This window comes from Lontra canadensis, unplaced genomic scaffold (assembly GCF_010015895.1).
Source record: "Lontra canadensis isolate GAN:19392208 unplaced genomic scaffold, GSC_riverotter_1.0 scaffold41, whole genome shotgun sequence".
NCBI lineage: Eukaryota > Metazoa > Chordata > Mammalia > Carnivora > Mustelidae > Lontra > Lontra canadensis.
This window is the reverse complement of record NW_022631035.1, coordinates 16,179,066-16,200,880: the sequence shown is the minus strand read 5'-3', so window position 1 is coordinate 16,200,880 and position 21,815 is coordinate 16,179,066. Positions and strand designations below refer to the sequence as shown.

Here is a 21,815-nt window from a genome sequence, read left to right as displayed (position 1 = left end):
TTCTGATGAGGATCTCCCTTCTCCAGCACGGCTGAGTCTGGGCCCCTGAGGCCAAGCAGGAACACAGTCTTATGAATGACTGGAAACAGAGGCCCAAACTCCTTCCACATGTTCAGGAGGGAGGGGTGGCCTCAGAGCCGCAGCTCATTGAATTGGCATGGCCCAGGCGTGGAGACTTCTGATGAGTCAGTCCCTTTTAGAAACTGCAATCCAGGGAACCTGCCCTTGGTGGCAGGTCTTGGTAGGGGGTATCGTAGGTTGGGGGGGGGAGGAATGGCTGGTTCTCACGAAATCAACCTGTGATTCACTGAGAGAGGAGGTGAAGGGAACTGGCTGGCATGACTCCCCAGACATGACTTCCTAAAGAACATATCCCAGCAGCCTGTCTCATCCTCTGGGGTCAGGGGCTGCCCATTCACTGAGGGGGGGTGGGTGGCTGTTTTTTATTTCCCATCTGGCAAGCCTTTCTATTGTGGCTACAAGTCAAGAACTCATAGGCAAATAGATGCTAATTTGAGAATGAATGGATGGAAAAATGGAGAGTCTGGGAACAAGTTTGCAGAGATAATTCAATGTGCCCATACCTCCCATGGTCCTCTCTTCTAACTCTGCCTGACCTCTCCTTCTGCTTCTTCACCCCCCACCCCCACCCTTGACTGCCACTGCCCCAGTGAAAATCGATGGCATTTCTGTCCAGAATTACCCCTCTGGATGCCAATTCCCATGAAAACTTAAGGAGGGAGGTAGAGACCTAAAATAATTCAGGCTCTGCTCCTCTCAGAGCTCTTTCAGTAAGGCATTAAGGGGGGGCTGTGCTCACATCTGGCTGGGAAAAGAGCCATTGGGAGTTGAGACATGGCCAGGCTGCCCTTGCAGGGGGGACCTCCTGGGTGCGTGTGGGTTCTGAACCCTGAGGGCTTCTGAAGCCAGCATCTCTAGGAAGACTGGCTGCCTTTCTTCCATGTTAGATAGACAGTGCCTGACTGAGGGCTGCCCCAACTCAGAGGTGGCCTTGGAACCTTAGAGCCAGGCGGAAAACAGCTGCCACCATTCCCACTTCACAGTCCTCACACTCACTGGGTGAGAGTGTAGTCACGTCAGAGGCCGGGGCTCAGGGGTTACTCATGGGCTGGTAGCGGCACCCCACTTGCAGAACTGTGGAGTCGGGAAGGGCCTTTGAAGTGAGACCGACTCAAGCTCAGAGGAAGCCTAGGGCTTCCAGGATTCCACATATGATTCTGGTGTTTTTAGGAGAACAATGAAAGTTTAAATTGTCAGAGGAACTGTTTCAACCCATTTATTTGCATGTTTTATATTGGAATTCCATGGGTAATATGGAGACATGAGCTCTGTTGCTTAAAGAACAAAACAAAACTGATCTAGTTCAATGCTTTTCCATTTGCTCCAATGTATATTCATGGAGCATTTACTTTGAGCAAGGACTTGGGGCTGGCCCAGGCTGGGCAGGGCAGGGCAGGCCTCAAGGGGCTTAAAATCTTTTGGGTGGCAGTGTTGTTAAGACAGATAGACGAATCATTATAATATGTTAGGAAGAGTCAAGCGAAAAACAGGCTGAGGGTAGTGAAATGACTCGCCTAAGGCCACATCAGTAAGGGTGACTCAATGAGGACCACGGTCTATTGATCGGCTATCTACGCTTTCTGTTAGATCCCTCTGCCCTCTAACGAGGCCCTGAGATGGACAGCGTTAAAATCTAATGTTTAAAGAGTCCACTGTTAAAAGTATGATTATCATACAAATGTAACATGAATGTGTGTCAAAGTATTTATTCAACTTAATTAATGAGGGAAGCAGTAAGATGTTAAGATTAGTTTCAAAGAAAATTCAGGGAAGGGAGGGGACCCTGGCTGGCTCAGTCAGTAGAGTGTGACTCTTGATCTTGGGGTTGAGAGCTCAAGCCCCACACTGGGGAGAGAGATAACTTAAAAAAAATCTTTAGAAAATTCAGGGAAGGGAAATTTATAGTTGTTCAGTCAAAGGAATGTTGAAATCAATTATCTGACAGTTTTGAAATTGGTTAATGTTCTACAAAGCAATGAACCCTAACCTTCAGAAGGTTACCTTTGCTATCAAGTTATTTGCATTGCGGTTGGACAAGAATCATATACACTGTTCTCATCAAGAATCGTTTCCATTGTTACTAGTTTTCTACAAGTTAACCTCTACCCTTATAGAGTTATAAAATACGCTAATCAGTAGAAGTCAAACAAAGGTATACACCCCTAGAAAATCAGGTAATTCAAGAGTATGGTGGGTCTACTTGTCAATATCTTGCATTATATTGAAAGGACACCGGTATTTCCTTTGCCTATTTCCAAATTTTTGATACTTTTTCTTGACAATAGTGTGTGTGTGTGTGTGTTTGTGTGTATACACACACATTTTCTGGGTATGTTTTGTCTAGATGTTGGAAGGGAGTTCAGTCACGCTATAGTAAAATGGACTGAGACATTCAACTTGATGAGAAGTTTTGGGGACAGTGGAAAAACACCCCATTGATTAGGCTGATTTGTTGGTCTTACCAGCTGGGGGACAAAGGGACCACTTTAGAAAATTGGATGAATGGCCTGGATCATGAAGGGGAATGTTTCTTCCTCAGTCTGTTCCTTATATTGAAAAAGACCTTTCTGGGGACACGGCAGAAAGAGGAGGTTTACCTGGCTGAGCCCAGGAAGCCTGAGAGCTTCTGTCCAAGCAAATGCCCAGGGTTTGCTTCTTGGGTAAGCTTCTCTTAGGGTTATTTTGGTGTCCCCCTTTGTCTCTACTCCTGTCCCCCAGCCTTTTCTCTGTCCTTTGACAGTGTGAAGACTGTTCACATTTGAATGGCATTTAGTAGTGTACCAAGGGCACAAGTCCTGTGAGATCAATATTACCCTTTCACAAAGGTTAATCAAGTTGCTCAAGGTCATGACGCAGCTAGTAAAAAGAGGACTCAGAATTCAAATACTGGCCTTTTTTTTTTTTTAAAATATGGGCCTTTCAACTCCAATCCATGTTCTTCCAGTTTATCTCATTCAGCCTTTTCTGACATTTCTGGAGTTCTCCCTGGACCATTCTATACCTTGACCCGAAGATAAATATACTGGGAACCTTGAGCAGGTTTCAGAAGATTTGCCTTGTCCTCACTGGCCATTGGAACGAACATTCCCCGCCCCTACCTGCCACCATATTTAGGATGTGTGCTCATGTTAGTGCATCAGGGCTTTGGATCCCTGTGTAGGGGCTGTGAAGCGATCACTAGAATAATTGGAGAGAGGGCACTTTGCATTGTCCTGGGCCTCAGATTTTCCTAGGCACGACGTAGGTGTCAAACCAGTTGTTAATTAAAGCCATTCCATCAGTTATGACTTGACACTTGGGGTCCAGGGCTCAGTCCTGCTCTAGCACTTGTTATCACGGGGACCTCATCAGTGAGGGTGGTGATGAGTTTCTTCTGACCTTTCTCATTCTTTCTTCCTTACCATACAGCCTGTGATTGGTGAATGTCTGTGGTATGGTTAGACCTGCTGTGTGCATCTGAGAGCTATAAATCTGGGTGTTTGGGGAAGTTGGGAAGGATGGGGCAGGCCAGTTACCCTGTCATGCCAAGCTGGGTGCTAATGTCTTTGTCTCTGTTGCAGTGTCCAACATCTGTACCACACGAGGCGTCCGTTCCTGCCAGCAGTGTCTGGCTGTGAGTCCTGTGTGTGCCTGGTGCTCAGATGAGGTAAGGAGAAGACATCTGATTTGATTTCTCCCCCAGGCTCAGCTGCTTTTGTGCAGAAATGGACTCAGAGGGGCATCTCTTGTCTCTTGTCCCTTCTGAGCAAAGATAGGGTGAAGCCTTCCCATTGATGGATTTCAAAGGGAGCTGTTATGGGGTTGTTGCTGGGAATGCCATCCAGATTCTTCTGTGTGTCGCCCTAACATGAGCCAATTTGGTTAGGTTCTTGGTCTCACTGTAGCCATTGTCTCTTTGTACCACACTTCACTTACTTTTTGTTGGGGTGGAGCACCCCAGGGAAGCAGGGCTTAAGGTATCAAAAAGAGAGTTAGCAGAGGGTTCTTGGTATAGAAGGGATGCTGACTTACAAACATCCCTGAACTGTTATTTTTTTTTTAAGATTTTATTTATTTATTTGACAGACAGAGATCACAAGTAGGCAGAGCAGCAGGCAGAGAGAGAGGGGAAAGCAGGCTCCCCACCAAGCAGAGAGCCCGATGTGGGGCTCAATCCCAGGACCCTGGGATCATGACCTGAGGGGGAAGGCAGAGGCTTTAACCCACTGAGCCACCCAGGCGCCCCCATCCCTGAACTTTTAAAAGGCAAATAAAAGAGAAATCTTGCACTTGGCGGGTGGGGTGCGGGGGTGCGATGTTCAGTCAGAGGATCTCTTCCCTTTTCTCCTGTGAAGTTTGGGTCCCCACAACTTTATCTCTTCCTCTCTCTTTCTTTTATTTTCCTCCTTCCTTCCCTCTCTTAGGTGTCAATGAGAGAAGGTGCTGGGCCAATTTGGTGAGGGTAGGAGGGTGACAGGAAGGGGTTAGATGTGTCTAGGCAGAGAGTTTGTTGTGTCTGGGGCCCTGGGGAATGAGTGTGTCTGAGGGAATGGCTGTTTGTGGCTGAGTTGGGAATTTGGAGCTGGTGAGGGCCCCGGGGGGGGGGGGGGGCAGTGAGTGTGGCTGGAGAGATTCCAGTGATTACAGAGTCTGAGGCTGAGTCATTGGCCAGGCCCCCAGCAGGTGATTACCTGAACTCCTGTCCCAGGCTGCTTCTGGGCTACCTGGGTGTCCTCTGGGTCACAACAGCAAGTCTCTGCTCTCTGCAGTTTTAGGACTGCTCCAATCCAGCCTCCTCATTCTCTTTGCTTCTCTTCCCAATCTGCTGAGTTTCCTAAAAAGGCAACCACCCTGGTAGGCTGGTGGGGGTGTTGGGGGGGTTAGGGAATGGGAGCTGGGAGGCTGTGTTTATCCCTAGGCAGGAGGATTGCCAGAACTGCGGAGGCCAGCCCAACACTCTACGTTGCCTCTATACGGTTGCACGGGAACTCCTTCCAGAGGCAGCTGCCCAACATCTGGGCCACACTGACTTCATTTAGCAAATGAAACGTTCCCTGGGGCTGGGAGTGAGGGGTGGGGAGGGAGTGGGTGAATCTTTCCCCTCCACCCCCAAATGTTCTCCACCCCTCTGGGCTGAGCTGGCGGCTCAAGTGTGATACGGCCTCCTCCCTTCTCAGTTGCCATATCCTCCTTCCCTCCGTTGCCATCATAATATTGTTAAACTGCTTTTGTAAGGAAGTTGGAATTCTGTAACTGCATCCTCGAAGGAGGGAGAGCATCTTGGATGCGATGGCCTGAAGCTGGCTGGAACAGATGGGTAGCCAGGAAGGAAGCCCTAATGTCACTCCGAGGATGCTGTCCGTTCCTTTTCTCTCCTTTTCAACCCAGAGAGAGAGAAAAGGCAGGCGAGTGTGGCTGGGAAGAGTTTGGGGAAAAAGAAAACATACTCTTGGAGTGTCTGTCACCCCTTTTGATCAGCACAGGGACCAGCCCTGTAGCTGAGGTGTGTGGAGGCCCAACCAGACAAAGCCCATTGTTCATGTGACCAGATTTGGGAAGGACAAGTGTAGAGTATTTATGGATGACCAAGGCAAATTTTGTCCCCTGGGGCAGACCAGGGGAGGACAGGGGGAGAAGGTGCAGGGTAGGATCAAAGCATAAGGTAAGACCTGCCTGGGAATGGTGGGGAGGGGGTGGGGTGAATCAGGGAGGAAATGAGTACATCATGGACCAAAGAAAACTGATGACTAGAAGTAGAAGTAGAAGGCCCGATATCTCTGGGAGTATGGAGTATAAACAGGAAAATGGGGGAAGCCAAGAGTTTAGTGAAGGACTACAACTATCCTCTGGGAAAGGAGGAGGAGGGAAGGAGAGATAGCGGAGGAGCTCAGTGTGGGGCAAAGCATGTCAGCCAGCCTCCTCTGGGGAGGAGTGGGAGGTGGGAATCCCGGGCTGTAACCTGAACATGACCGCTTTGTGTGTATGTGTATGTTTTCCTGAGGGCTTCCCCTGCACAGGCCAAGTTTAACTGCTGAAAGTGTCTTGGCTGTTGACTTAAAAAAACAGAAGTGAACCGGTTGGGCCATTTTGAATGTGACTTGTTGAATAACTGACCCTAGAGGGCCCTCTGCTTTTGCCTTCCCTATGGTGGCGGTGCAGGCAGGGTTGGCAGTGCCTGGAAAAACAACTGGTTGGGCTCAGCTTTCCTTTGGTCCTAGAGGACAGCAGCTCTGGGTGTGTATAGCAAGGGCTTGGCCCGGTAAGAGGAAAACATAGCCAAAGTGGATGAGTGCAGTTTTGGGCCCATCTGCATAGGGTGTGTTCTTGGGGAGGGGGGTTGCATACTGATATGGGTGGGGGTGGTGTGCTGCTTCTGGGCTGTGAAAGTAGCAAAGAGGCCAAGATCACACAGAGATTCAACTCATGGTTTCACTGGCCCCCATGTTGGAATCTAGAACCCTCCAAACTTGCCTGGTTCTAAGAATCACCTGGGGTGCTGGTTAAATAGAAAGTTTCCCAGGTTGGATCCCAGACCTTTTGCATTGGAATGGGTTGTTATGATAGTAAATTTGGCAAATACCGCTGATCAAAAGGGCTAATCATGGGGTCATGGTGGAAGTGAAGTTAAGGCAGCTAGATAAAATACATGACACCCAGTTAAATTTGAATTAAACAAGTAATTTTTTATATAAGTATGTCCCAAATATTGACTAAATTCAGTGACTCTAAGATGAAAGGAAATGCTCGGAATTCTTACATAGTCCTGAGGACACATCAGAAGGCGGGCCAGCTCACACTCAGCCTGACAGCCAACGATAAGCGAAGAATGGGTTTGGGTCTAGCCAACTAGAAAACTCCAATATGAGTGACTTACTTCTTCTCTGCATCTATGGGGGACAGGTGTGAGGCCATTATTTAGTTACTTCTCTAGACAACATAATTTTGTTCTCACTTCTTTGCTGCTTTTTCTTTCTATTTTTCTTATCCAGAGTTTAAATGTTTTGCTCAACTTGTTATTGTAAAAATAAAAATATATCATTGAAAGTGCCCCCCTCCCCATAAACAAGGGGGTATGGATACCAATAACCACAAATCGAAGTGCTTTTCTTTTCCTTTCCTTCTCTTTGTCCCTTCCACACTTCTCTGTATGCTCTAGTGATTTCTATCCTCACTGGCTGTCCCATCAAGAAAACAATGTTAATTTATTTTGGTTGGAGGCATTTGATGGCTCTCTGGGTGGAAAAACTAAGTAGCGGGCCCTATTCTGCCTTGTCCTCTGAGAAAAGAGAAATGGAATAATAGTAGTAATTCTAATGGTCATAGTAGAAAAGAGTCATCTTCTATATGCATTTATTTGTTTATATCCTATCAAAAGGATTTGAGTATATTTCACTTGTATCCAGATTTTTCATATTTTGAAAGCATTTCATGTTCACAGTCTTCTTTGACGCCCCCCGACCGAGCCTGTGAAATAGGTATGGTAATGAGTTTTTCATGCTTTACTTTCCCAGTATCCAAAATGGGATGAATAGAGAATGGGACTAATAGCATGCATCACTCTCCCGGGAGAGGCAGAGGATTCAGCTCACACCATGCGTGGGCTGGAACCTTCCGCCTCTGTACTCAGGAGCCTCCCCCGGGTCTTGGTTATTTCTGCCCTTTCTTGTGTCACATCCGGTTTTACTGGGAACTGGGACTTTAACATTCCTCCTCCCTCCTTCCCGTTGTTTCTCTGAGTAACCTAGAGACAATCCTCTACCTTCCCAGTCTGGGTTATTAAGGAAGGGAATGTTGCCTAAGCGTGTTGAGGTCACTGCCTTGGTATCCTTCTGGGACAGAAGGCTCTCAGGGGAGAGCGTGACTGCAGAGCAGGCCTGTTATGTTCCTGACCTCTGATGTCATTGACCATAGAGGAGGGAGGGAAACAGTTTTGTTTCTTAGTGTTTATATTTCTGAGAAATTCATAACAAACCATAAGGACTGTCAGCAGGGCTTAGCACTTCAAACTTTCTTGCAATAAGTACTGTCATGTTGGAAAGCAGGGAGTCAGGAAACCCCTTCTAGATAGAATATTCTCTCCCTTGGCTGAGGCAGCTTAAAGATACACAATGGCCTTGCTGCTCTCATTCAGCTTCCTGGCCTCCCCTTCCTTCTCTCCTTCAGCCTCTGTCTTAGTCCTGGAAAGGATCAGCTCCTCTGTGTTTCTTGGTCTAGCCAATCATTGCCTTTTTTGGGAGGTTTTCTCCCCGGGGCTTTGTGGGCAGCTGGAATTAGAGATAAGGTAGGGAGTGCTATGAGCAGGACACTGCTTCCTGAGGCAGAAGGGTTGGGAGAGCCATGCAGGGTCAGCAAGAGGAGTTCTGGTGCAAAAACTCTGAGGGCCCTCAAGTTCTCCCCCTGCCTTTCTGTCCTTGGCCAGGGCTGGGAGCAGAGAGGGCATTTTCATTTCTCTTGGAGACGTGGAAATCGGTGATATTCCCACTGGAATCTTTTGAGCTGAGAAGATTAACCCTTAGGCACTGTTTCCCACGGCTGACGCCGTTTATCCACATCCCACTCGTGAAGCTGAGTGGGAAAGAAGGAAGCTGCTGGCTTCCAGAAACTTCTTTGCCCAGGGCAAGGAGAGTCCTCATGCTGTTTGTCTTAGTCTATTCGGGCTGCTATAACAAAAATACCATAAACCGGGTGGTTTGAGGACAAATGTTTATTTTCCACAGTTCTAGAAGCTGAGCAGTCCAAGATCAAGGAAGCAGACAATTTTGTGTCATAGTGCCTGTCTTGTTGCTATGATGTGGCAGAAGGGACCGAGGAGCTCTCTGGGATTCTGGGATCTCTTTCCTTCCTTCCTTCCTTCCTTCCTTCCTTCCTTCCTTCCTTCCTTCCTTTCTTTTTAGATTTTATTTATTTATTTGACAGAGAGAGAGATCACAAGTAGGCAGAGAGGCAGGCAGAGAAAGGGGGAAAGCAGGCTCCCTGCTGAGCAGAGAGCCCAATGTGGGGCTCGATCCCAGGACCTGAGACATTGACCCAAGCTGAAGGCAGAGGCTTAACCCACGAGCCACCCAGGCGCCCCTGGGATCTCTTTTCTAAGGGCACCAATCCCATCATGAGGGCTCCACCTTAAGACCTAATCACCTCCCAATGTCTTACCTCCTACTATCTTGGGGGTTGGGGTTTAACAGTCTATAGCACTGTTGGTTTTCCTGTTCCCACCCACCTGGGGAAGACTTTCAGCCCATTAGACGAGGGCTGAGCACGAGAGGGAGAGTGACTTTGAGTATCAGGAGGGTTTTAAGGCTGAGAGTCCGGAGTTTATGAGCATGGGTGGTTCCTTGTGGCCAAATCCCACCCCTGGAAATATGGCTACCAGTCACCTGCAGGGGCTAAGGCGGCAGAACATGACCTGTCCTTCCCACACCTTCCACAACCCTATCTTCCCTTCTCTTCCCTACCTGGGCATTCTCAGGTGTGGTCTTTCTGGGACCATCGCTTGCATACTTCTGCTTCTCTGCCTCGATTCTCACTCTACACAGCATTTAATACAAACTATCATTTTGCGAAGATCATTTCAGTCACACAATCCAGTTAACCCCTCTCTTCTGCCATTCTTAGTGCTGGAACTTTGGGCAAGTTACTTAACTTCTCCAAGCCTTAGATTTCTTTCTTGTAAGATGGGCTTTCTCATTTGTGAAGTCTCCAAGCCTCAAGTTTTTCTGCTTGTAAAATAGTAATAATCGTAGTTCCAGCGTGAGAGAGCCATTAGTGGGAGGTTTGCAGGATCCCGCCTAAAGCGCTTTCCACAGAGGCTGACATGCAGTGAGTTCTCAGTAAATGTTAACACCAGTTTTGGGGCATCTGCTTGGCTCAGCTCATGAGCTGAGGTCCTGGAATCAAATCCTTCATCGGGCTCCTTGCTCAGCGGGGAGCTGCTTCTCCCTCTGCCTGCTGCTCCCCCTGCTCGTGCTGTCTCTCAGTCATATTCTCATTCTCTGATAAGTAATATCTTAAAAAAAAAAAAAACCCACCAGTTTTCCTGGGATATGGGTATGGGTTTTTTTTTTTTTAAAGATTTTATTTATTTATTTGACAGACAGAGATCACAAGTAGGCAAAGAGGCAAGCAGAGAGAGAGACAGAGAGAGGAGGAAGCAGGCTCCCTACTAAGCAGAGAGCCCGATGTGGGACCTGATCCCAGGACCCTGAGACCACGACCCGAGCCGAAGGCAGAGGCTTAACCCACTGAGCCACCCAGGCGCCCCGGGTATGGGTTTTTTGACTGACTTCTGGAAACGGTTGTGAAAGAGAGTAAGTAGGGATGGAGGTGACAATTGAGAGCCTGAAGGCCCAAATGTTGTGAAACAGGCCCAGGGAAGAGTTTTCCAGCTTTCTGGCCAGTCCCCCCAACCTGGCAAGGAAGGAGCTGTCACGGACTAGCGCCCACACAGCACTGGCTCAAGGTGCTGGACATCAGAGTGGGGAGGGGCTGAAAACGTCATGTCGCCTAACCCCCTTACCCAGCAGGTGAGAGAGCCTTCAGAGGGCTGAAGTAACAAGTCTGAAGGCACAAGGCTAGCTAGTGGTAGACCCAGGGTGGAGCCTGTTTTCGGATTTCTTTCAGTGCAGTGTGGCCCCCCTCCCAACTCCCAACTCAGTACTCAGGTGTGGACACACACAGAGCTCCAGAGAGCCGTGGAATATACACCAGTGTGTCCAGAAGCGTGCTCCACTTGCCCTGTGTCCACAGCGAGAGAGGAAGCTTAAAGCGGAGTGATGGGCTAGGCTCTGGTCAGTGCATGGCATCATGGGATTTGCCCAAGCTTGTGGGGTTTATTCATAACTAACTTATCCAGGAGCTATTTCTGGAGTGTCTCCTAACAACAGCTTTTATTTATTGAGCACTTATCCTGCAACAGGCACTATACTATGGGTTTTATGTGCGTTGTCTTGGGGTGCCTGGGTGGCACTGTCCGCTGAGTGGCCGACTCTTGATTTTGGCTCAGGTCATGATCTCAGGGTCCTGGGATGGAGCGCTGAGCTGCCCTTGGTGGGGAATCTACGGGAGGCTCTTTCCCTCTGCCCCTCCCCCCATGCACTGTCTCTCAAATAATAAATCGATAAATCTTTATATGCATTGTCTTATTTAGTCCTGTGAGTGGGGGCTTTATTGTCTTCCCGTTAGAACTGAGGAAGCGAGGCATGGAGAGCTTCGGTGACGTGCCCTGGGAACCGGCTAGCAAGAGGCAGTGCTGAGATGTAGTCTCTGCCAGTCTTCTCCTGTGCTCTTAGCCCCATCTCTGCTGCCCCTGTCCTTGTTTCCCCCTCCCACCTTTGTGGTGTCTCCTGGGGTGGGGGCTGGGAAGAGAGAAGGGACAGCCCCTACCCTTGGGATCTCACACCCCAGCCAGTGTCTTAACCCATTGGCTTCCAATCTATTTTGACCCTGACCTAGGGAAAGAAATGCATTTATATCATTGTGTATTATACCCAACTGCCAATATATAAACATTTACGAAATAATATTTACTTTTACTATTTATATGTGTTGATACTTCTATTCTATTCAATTGCATTTTATTGAATAATTTGGTGGCTGAGATCCTCTACACTGATTTTGGGGACCCACATGTGGGTTGCCTTTCAGTTTGAAAACTGCTGGTCTAATAGGTAGCTTGCAATACTGGCCCTCTTCCTAGCTACCAATCCACAAACAGGTATTCGCCCAACCTTTCTGGTGCCTCAGTTTCTCCCTTCTATACAATGGGCTATCTTAGGATGGATCACCCGAGTTCATTTTTGCCGGTTTAGCTCCAGAGGGCTGGTTAAGCTCAAGGCTATTGGGAGTCAGCCAAGCCTGCAGGAAGGAGGAAGAGAGCCACATAGCTTGGACCACAGGGCTTCACTTGGGCTCCTGTCTTACAGGCCCTGCCTCTGGGCACTCCCCGCTGTAACCTGAAGGAGAATCTGCTGAAAGATAACTGTGCCCAGGAGTCCATCGAGTTCCCCATCAGTGAGGTCCACATCCTGGAGGCCAGGCCGCTCAGTGACAAGGGCTCTGGAGACAGCTCCCAGATTACTCAAGTCAGCCCTCAGAGGATCGCTGTCCGGCTACGGCCAGGTAGGGAAGGGGCTCTTTTCAGGGAGAGACCTTGGGCAGATGGGAAGAGGGCACAAGGGGGAGACCTGAACTTTGGGGACGTAGCTTGCAATGGAAATGGTATGGGAAGAGAAGGATGGGTGTTGGGTGTGGTGTGGGCCAGAGAATGTAGAAAAATGGAAGGTGTTGGAACCCCAAATCAGAAGATCTGAGTTTGAATTTTAACTATCCCATAGATTAGCCGTTTGACCTTGGTCAAGCTACTTAATCCTTCTAACATAGTAGGAACTCAATAAAATGTTTATTTCTTCTTTCCCCCAATGGCTGTTTTATCTAATTGATAGCTTTGTGTTGAGGATTGAATGAGATAGAAGATGAGAAAGTAATATGGTGTTGTAAGCCCACTTTCCGGGTGGGATTGGGGCAGAGGCACTGGGGCAGAGAATACAGGGACAGGAGACTGTCAGGGGAGGAAGGATTAGGCTACGAGACAAGCATTTTAAAGCATTGATTTAGACTTTTCTGTTGTTTCAAGAAGATTTAAGCAAGTCCCTTCTTTCTGCAAGGCCTCTGTTGGGAGCTCTGGGATTCAGAGAAGGCTGGGACAGAGTTCCTGCCTTTTACAGCATCTGAAGTGTAATCACTATGAACCTTGATACCCAGAGGGTTAGACAGATGGGCATTTAGAAAGGAAAGAGAATTGTAGAACAGGAAAATAAAAGAGAGAGAGATTAAAAAAAAATCATAGGATCAAGCGATTGGAAGAGGAACAGAATTGCAAAGAGAGAGAAGAAGGCTTTCAAGTTTGATTTGATTGAGAAGCTACTTAATCTCAGCTATGTCCAAACCCACTTATGAAGTCTTAGAGGGAGAAAAAGGAGAAAAACTAACATCCCCTTGGCTTCCAGATGATTCAAAGATTTTCTCCATCCAAGTCCGGCAAGTGGAGGATTACCCTGTGGACATCTACTACTTGATGGATCTGTCTTTCTCCATGATGGACGATCTTTCAAGCATCCAGAACCTAGGCACCAAGCTGGCCTCCCAGATGCACAAGCTCACCAGTAACTTGCGGATTGGCTTTGGGGCTTTCGTGGACAAGCCCGTGTCACCATACATGTTCATCTCTCCACCAGAGGCCCTCAAAAACCCCTGCTATGAGTAAGTTCCTCCTGTAGAAGCTGGGCCAGCATCCCTCCCCTTTGTCCCAGGCTGGTCCAAGTCCTGCTTCCTGTTTCGAGCTCTAGGATCGCTTTGTTGCTGCCATCTGGCCAAATCATATCTCCTTTCTACCTTGGGCTTCCTGTCTGGCAAGTGAGCTGGCCTGTGGGTCTGGAGTGCTATGTCAGTAGAATCCAAGACTGTTTGGAATGTTAGAAACTACCAAAACCTCTGTGACCCTTGGCACCCCCAGGATTAGGCACATGGGCATTTAGAAAGGGTGGAGAATTTCCAGAAAGAGAACTAGTCACCTTCTTGTCTTGGTCACAAAGAAGTAGGAGATAAGAGAGAATGGGAGGGAAATGAGATAAAAAGTAGAAATTTATGGAAAAGTAAATAGAGGAATTATGAGTTCAGAAGGATTGAGTCCCTTGTCCTCCTCATCATCAAGAGTGTGAGTCTAACAGAGTTAAAATGTGAGGAATTATGTCCTAGAGGAAAATAAAAAAGAGTAGAAATGTTATTTATTGAAACTTCTAATAGATTCAAAAATTGTTAAGTGTGCCTCTGTTCTCACTTTGGCTTACGAGTGAATGAATGGCTTATTATTTAATTGGTGGGGACTATAAAATCCACAGAGTATAATAACTTAAAATGGTGGCTATTGAGCCTGACAATACACAAATTTACTTTTTAGTTTTCAGAATTATATGATGTACCCTTTCAACCCATCTGTATTGTAAAGTTTCCCCAGTAAAGCTGTCAGCCATCAGTTACACAAGCCACTGGGCTGGGCACAGAAAGCCTCCCGTCCAGCACAGATCTATCCATATGTTGATTGTTCATGGACATTAAGTTCTTGATGAACTTACCATTGTGTTAATGTTATTTTGGAGAAGTGTTAAGCCCAAGGTGATAGCAATGACTAGAGCCTCACTCTGGTATAAAGGCTTTACATAAATTAGTTCCTTTAAGCCTCATACAGCTCTTAGGACTAATCATGTCATCATTTTTATAGAGAAGCTTGTCTACAGTCCCATGACTGGGAACTGGGACTTGAACCCAGACAGTCTGTTTCCACAACTCACTGTCTTACCTTCTAGGCTAGCTGGAGGGAAAGCCAACGTGATGGCTCAGGTGATAGGAGGGGCTTGGGGTCTGAACTGTCTGGTTAATTGTGGTTGTGTAGGATTAGCCTGGGCAGTGTGCTCGCTGTGTTTGCCTCCCTCTCTGTCCCTCTCACTCCCCACGTCACCTTTTCCGTCAGGATATCTGCTTAAACTAACCTCCTTCCTCCCCAGCATGAAGACCACCTGTTTGCCTATGTTTGGCTACAAACATGTGTTGACGCTAACTGACCAGGTGACCCGCTTCAATGAGGAGGTGAAGAAGCAGAATGTGTCGCGGAACCGAGATGCCCCAGAGGGTGGCTTTGATGCCATCATGCAGGCTACAGTCTGTGACGTGAGTTTGGAGGGCACAGAGCACCTGGTGTGGTTGGCACAGATTAAAATGGGGGAAGGAAGTGGTTCAACTGTGGGGATATGGATGTGAAAGAAGAAGAACCAAGCCAAGTTTTGTACAGCATGAGCAAGAAGTTTCTCCTGATAGGCACCCTTTGTTTGTATCAACCCCTGGCCAGAGCTGACATGTTTTTGAACCTCAGTGATGCCGGATGTTTTCTGGGGAGAGCATCATCCTGCCTTCTCTAGGAGTGTATCAGAGTCGAGGCTGGGTGGACTTAACCTAAGCAATGTGGGCAGATGTTCAATGGGAGTTCGTTAGCCCCGCCCAGCTCTGCCGGTGCAGGTGGGTTTCTAGACAGGCCATGTGATTATCGTTGGAAAAGTTATATTTGGAGTTGAAGTAGGCATCTTTCAGCTTCTTGAACTAATCAGCTGAGACTCCTTTCCTAAGAGAACAGAAACCCTCGAACTGGAAAAGCTCCAGCTTGTGTTCCAGGGGTCTGGGACTGAAGCCCTTCTTAAGATGACTTACTCAGCCCTTCAGGAGTGGAAGTCTTTGGGTCTTTGCCGTCTATCAATGACATGGCTAAAGTTGCTTTCTCTCTTTTGCTTTTTTTTTTTTTTAACAGGAGAAGATTGGCTGGAGGACCGATGCATCCCACTTGCTGGTGTTTACCACTGATGCCAAGACCCATATAGCGCTGGATGGAAGGCTGGCAGGCATTGTCCAGCCCAATGATGGGCAGTGTCACATTGGCAGTGACAACCACTACTCTGCCTCCACTACCATGGTGAGATTCTTGGTACCACCTGTGGTCCCAATTCACTGTGGTCAGGGCTGCCCTAACCCAGGCAGAGCCTTTGTGTGACTATGAAAATGGCAGCCCTTCCCCGGGGCAGGGCGTGGGCCTTGTTTCGGGCTTTCCTTCCACTGCCTCTCATAGCAACTGGACATCCTCATCCAGGGGACAGATGGCACAGCCATTGTAAGTGGTCCTGGCTGGGGTCACTGCTGCCACCACCTCCACTGCCTCCAGCACCACCAATAGCATTATGGCATCCAGGATGGACCCAAAGGCAGGCCTTCCTATCTTCTGTGTACAGATCATCCTTTTCTTGGAATACTATGCTGACTTGTGGTTGTTGGAAGAAGACTGAGGAAAAAGAGACACAGATCATCAAAAGAATGGAGATCTGTTCCCGTGGGGAAAGGTTGAAGGGGTCCAAGTCACTTAGCTTGAAACAAAAAAGTTTCTCAGATACCTGAGAAAGCTTCTGAAAGGTATTTTCTATGGCCTTAGAGGGTCAAATAAGAGGAAGGGAGTTTAATTGCTGTAAGCCACCAAGAAATGTAAGACCTTCAGAGTACTGATACCCTGGATATTTGGGGGTAGGTGTGAACTCTTCATCTCTTAAAGACAATACAGCAGCTCCTTGTCTAGGTGGCTTAATGGTACACCTGTGTAAAGGGAGGAGTCTGAGCTGGATGATCCTGCAAGGCCTAGGGTTCCCAGGGACTTGTTCATGATTCACCAGCATCCATTGTGAATTGAGTTCCTCGGTGTCAGCCATGTCTAAGTCGGGCACTGCCAGGCATTAGATGAGTCAGTAGTAATCACTGACACCTACTCTAGGCAAGGCAGCTTCCCAGGGGCTGAAGGAGATAAAGGGACAATGGAAGGTCCCCCCCCTTTTTGGTTTAGTTGAGGAGATGTGCTACCAAGAATGCAAGACACGTGGTTATCGCTAAAGGGATAGCACAATCTATAAGGGCTTTAGAGATCCAGAGGAGGAACGCTCAACATGAAGTGGGATGGCCAAGGAAGGCCTCCCAGAGAAGGTGGAACCTGAGCTGGGTCCTAAGGAAGGAGAAGGATTACCAAAAAGAAGACCACTCCATGGGGGACAAAGAGTGGGCTGACTCAGTGGTAAGTGCAAGAGGGAGAGACGTGAATGCTGATCGGCAAGGAAGGCTGAGACCACCACGAGGAAGCACACGCCAGGCAGAGGCATTTGTCAGTGGCTACAGAACGAGGAAACTTCACAATGAAGCCTGACACATGTGGGACAGGGATCGAGGGGTAGGAAGATTCCGAGTTCCGCTTTGCTGCTCCCTCCTTACTTCCTGCCCCTCACCCACCCCTCTCCTCTGATCCCCAGCATCACCCTGAGATGCCACGCTTTGGATCTTGGCTTTGTTTTGTAGTTGTATGTACCTGTCGTCCGCACCAGACCAGGAGCTCCCTGGCGGCAGAGACTATAATATATCTGTCATTCAATAAATGTTTGTTAAATGAGCTGATGGAAAACAAAATGAGGCCTGACAGTACCTGGCTCGTGGAAGCTGCTTCTTGGTGTGAACGCACTGAAGTCTAGCGGCAAGAAAGAGCTGCTTGGTTTTGACACCACCAGCCTCTGCCTCTTCATCTGTTCCTGGAGTTCACAGCTGGGTTTGTGTTGCTCCTTGCTCCCTTGGCTCACACTGATCGTGGGGTGGAAACGTGTAAGCACCACCACTGTGTGGGCCACGGCCCAAATCAGCCGAGGTCTAAGGTGTAGGATCCAGGGATGTATGTGAATAGAGGTGAATTCTTAACCGACCTCCATGTCCTCCCTTCTTACAGGATTATCCCTCTCTGGGGCTGATGACTGAGAAGCTATCCCAGAAAAACATCAATTTGATCTTTGCAGTAACTGCAAATGTAGTCAATCTCTACCAGGTGACTATGCCCCCAGGGTTGCCCAGAGTGTGGCTTGTGATGATGGGTAGAACTGTCTTGGGGACCCAGCGTGTCCTACCATGGGCCCTTGTCCCTAACCTGGAAAAACCCTCCTCCAGCCTACTCCCAGGAGCTAGTCATTCCTTCTTATTGTTTCTCTCCCCCAACTTTGAACCTAGCAGAACGGGTGTGCTGGTGTTTGCAGAACCAGAGGGGAGTCATTTGGTGGGGTTGAGGGGTATGAGAAGTTCCTTGTTTTTATTTTTTTTATTTGTTAAAAATATTTATTTAATTTAATTAATTAATTTATTTTTATTTTTAAAATTTTATTTATTTTATTTTATTTTATTCAGGGCTGAAAAACTGCTAGGTTTATTACTGGCAGTAACAAGTAAAATACCCCTTTGTTCCCTCAATCTTCATTTCAAGACCCTCAGTCTGATTTGGGGAGGCCTTTGGAAACCACCAGGGAAACCACCCTCCTCTTCATTCAGTCAGCCTTGCACATCCTTTGTCTTCCTAGAACTACAGCGAGCTCATCCCAGGGACCACAGTGGGGATTCTGTCTGCCAACTCCAGCAATGTCCTTCAGCTCATTGTTGATGCGTATGGCGTAAGTGTCTTGCGCTGGGAATAGGCCTGCTAGGAATCCACCTCGCTTGGCATGACCCAGGAGGGTTCAGATTTGGGAGTCCTGGATGCTAGCCCACCATGCAGCCTTCCTGGACTTCCTCTTATTTTTCTTTTCTTTTTTTTTTTTTTTAAGATTTTATTTATTTATTTGACAGAGAGAGAAAGAGATCACAAGTAGGCAGAGAGGCAGGCAGAGAGAGGAAGGGAAGCAGGCTCCCTGCTGAGCAGAGAGCCTGACAAGGGGCTCGATCCCAGAACGGAGCTCGATCCCAGAACCCTGGGATTATGACCTGAGCCAAAGGCAGAGGCTTTAACCCACTGAGCCACCCAGGCGCCCCCATTCCTCTTATTTTTCTAGAGGCTCGCGGATGGCCGGCCCTGGGAGGAATGCAGCCTTCTGAGAGAGAAATGGCTCCGAAAGGAATGCCAAGGAGTGTTAGGGGCAACGGGTGAAGAGCTTAGAGGAGGTGGAAGGGAAGAAGAGGGCGGGGTGGGTGGTGAGGCAGGAACAGAGTCCTGAAATCGGAGGAAGGACAGGGTGAGGGACAGGGCTCCAGCAGCAAGGAGGAGAGGAAGCTGAGCCCTGGGGAAGGTGAGGTTGGTTAAAAATTTGGTAAAAATGGCCACTCTCCAAGGGGACCAGTACTGGCACTCCCTTTTAGCACATCCTTGAGGCTTGCAGGAGGGTGGAACTGATTTAGATTTTACCGAGAGTCACCCAGGCACCAGTGCAGAGAGAGAGAGGGAGAGAGAGAGAGAAGCAGGTCTTGGGCAGAAAATGTAGTAAGAAACACACTCCTAGGGGTCTTCTCCTCTGGCAGCTTCTAGGCAGGCCTCAGCATCTGGTACTGCCAGGGTGGATCCCGGGGCCCCCAATAGAATTTGTTTGGGATGGAATTAGTTCCTCTCAGCTCATCTCCTTACCTTCTTTTGCTTCTCCCTGCTTAGAAAATCCGCTCTAAAGTAGAGTTGGAGGTGCGTGACCTCCCTGAGGAGTTGTCTCTGTCCTTCAATGCCACCTGTCTCAACAACGAGGTCATCCCAGGTCTCAAGTCTTGTGTTGGACTCAAGATTGGAGACACGGTGAGGTGGGCTGAGCTGGGCAAGGCCTGTAGCCCCTGAGCGTCTGTGGGCACCCCTCCCCTTCCTTCCCGGCACCTTCTTTCTGAAGGTCGTGAGAGGTTAGATATCGTGGAGCTGCCAGCCTTTTTCTCTGAGGCTCCTGTTGTCTAAATGTCTCTGTTAGGTAACCTTCGCCATCAGGATTTTTTAAAAAATGTGCATTTACCTTACCTCTGTTTGCATATGCATAGTTGTTTGCAAATGAAAATATTTCTTGCATTCAGCTCCAACCAGTCTCCAACCTCCCCGAAGGTAATGTCTTTCTTCCCTCTACAGTGTGAGATGGCAGTGTCATGTGTAAGTATTTACTGTGCACTGACTTCGTGCCAGGCATTGTTCTAGCTGCTGGAAATTCAACAGCAAACGGAACTGACAAAAGAGACCAAACACCTGCTCTCACAGGCTTTCAAAATGCACATGCTCATTCTGCTCCTCCAGTCCCTCTGTGGCCTCTAGGGCTTTCTTTCCTAAGTGGTTGGTTCTCTTCTGCTTCTGCCTAAAGGGGAGGGGCTGGTGAAGAGGGAGGGAAGCGGAAAAGGGGGAGGTAGCTATTATACCTAGACCATCTGTATCTACAGCATGTATATACCAATCTCTATCCACCTGTGCATATGTCTGTCTATCTATATTCTAGAACAGGTGCACTTACCCTATCCAAGAAATATTGGCCAGAAAGGTATATGACGGAACAAGTGATGAAATGTTCTATGGAAATTAAACCTGTGGTTGGTCACTGTGTGGTGTTGTGTGGTGCAAAATGTGCTTTGTGTGTCTTGCTACAAAGACATATGACATTGTGTACTCAGTTCAGCTGGCTTAGTTGGCCAGAGCAGAAGGTTTATAAGATCACAGGTTCTGTTCTGCAAGAGCTGGCTTATTTCATATGTGGAATTAAAAAACCCCAGCATAGCCCATGCCTATAAATTATGTCTGTGCACCCAGCCGGATATAACCGGACCGCTGTCCCCAGGCTCTCCTTTTTGCTTTGCAGACCTGGGTCGTGGGGAGGCTGAAGAACTCCAAGTTGCTGGGGGCTAGCCCCCCCCCCTCCCCCGGTTGGTATTCCCTGGGTAGGGCAGGATAGCACAGGGTCCAGCTTCTTTCCCTCTGGGACTGGAGTGTTAACAGGGTCCACCCGAGTCTGAATGCGATCCTACTCTCCTCCCAGGTGAGCTTCAGCATTGAGGCCAAGGTACGCGGCTGCCCCCAGGAGAAGGAGAAGTCCTTCACCATCAAGCCTGTGGGCTTCAAAGACAGCCTTACGGTCCAGGTCACCTTTGACTGTGACTGTGCATGCCAGGCCCATGCTGAGCCTTCCAGCCCCCGCTGCAACAATGGCAACGGGACCTTTGAGTGCGGGGTGTGCCTCTGCGGGCCCGGCTGGCTGGGGTCTCAGTGCGAGTGCTCGGAAGAGGACTACCGGCCCTCCCAGCAGGACGAGTGCAGCCCCCAGGAGGGCCAGCCCGCCTGCAGCCAGCGTGGCGAATGCCTGTGTGGCCAGTGCGTCTGCCACAGCAGTGACTTCGGCAAGATCACGGGCAAGTACTGCGAGTGTGATGACTTCTCCTGCGTCCGCTACAAGGGGGAGATGTGCTCAGGTGAGTAGAACCACCCACATTCCCGTCCCCACTCACACTCGCTCGTCTGTGGCCTCTGGAGACTTTAGGCCCAAGGCCCGGCAGGCAGAGCCGAATGGATGGTGTGGATGGTGTCCCACTCCCACAGTGGAAAACAGAAGGAGGTTCTCTGTAATCCCTCTCAGCTCCCCAAGTCCTTGCTTCTGGGGTGCACACAGAGGCGGAAGTGAGCTTGGGCTCCAAGGGACTTCCCTCCTAGAATGGCACGGGGCAGGGTGGGGAAGCTCGAAGGTGAAGACAGTTTTCTTCTTTTCTTTCATTTGCCCTTCTGCTAATACTTTAAGTCACTGGTTCATCCTAATCATTTCAAGGTTAGGGACCAACCCCCTTTTTAGGTAAAAAAAAAAAAAAAAATCACTGACTGATGGTAATTAGATTTTTAGTCGCTACAGGTTTGGAAAATATATATCAGAATATCTAGTAAAGTTAGGAATATTTCTTTTATGTTAATTTGTCTTTTCATTATAAGACTTGGAAAATAGTAAAAAAAAAAAAAAAAGCAAGGCAATGGAGCCCATTTAAGGAGCCCATACACTTGGAACAGTGGTGGGAAAATTGTAAGCTCTGTTGTTATGTTGGCACTATTTTGTTATCACTCTTGGCACTTTGTCCCAGATCTGTGCTGTCAAATATAGTAGCCACATATGGCTATTTAAATTTAAATTCAAAAAAAGAATAAATTTAAATTCACCAAGTGGAATTATAATGTAAGCAAAATTTAAATAAATTTAAATTAAGTGAAAAAATGAAAACGTCAGGTCCTCTTTTGCTCAGGAACCATGTGTGGCACGCTGGACAGGACATAAATGGGCAAAAGCACCTGCCGTTGAGAGGTCCAGCCTGCCGATGCAGAATTATGATGCTGAGTCCTCTTCCCTGAAGGATTCTGAGGTTTTGTCCTTCTCATGACAAAAATTCAGTAA

The 21,815-nt window shown here is 48.2% G+C and overlaps 1 protein-coding gene across 1 annotated transcript in view; it reads left to right on the top strand.

Annotated features, from left to right (window-relative positions):
* The window catches only part of ITGB3 (integrin subunit beta 3), a 48,487-nt gene that overhangs the window by 11,220 nt on the left and 15,452 nt on the right, over window positions 1-21,815 (top strand). Inside the window, exons 2-10 of the mRNA XM_032870916.1 lie at window positions 3,642-3,727; window positions 11,979-12,174; window positions 13,062-13,314; window positions 14,616-14,778; window positions 15,410-15,571; window positions 17,405-17,500; window positions 18,024-18,113; window positions 19,082-19,216; window positions 20,424-20,853. Of these exons, the coding sequence (XP_032726807.1) occupies window positions 3,642-3,727; window positions 11,979-12,174; window positions 13,062-13,314; window positions 14,616-14,778; window positions 15,410-15,571; window positions 17,405-17,500; window positions 18,024-18,113; window positions 19,082-19,216; window positions 20,424-20,853 (1,611 nt within the window). The remainder of the gene's footprint in view (window positions 1-3,641; window positions 3,728-11,978; window positions 12,175-13,061; window positions 13,315-14,615; window positions 14,779-15,409; window positions 15,572-17,404; window positions 17,501-18,023; window positions 18,114-19,081; window positions 19,217-20,423; window positions 20,854-21,815) is intronic.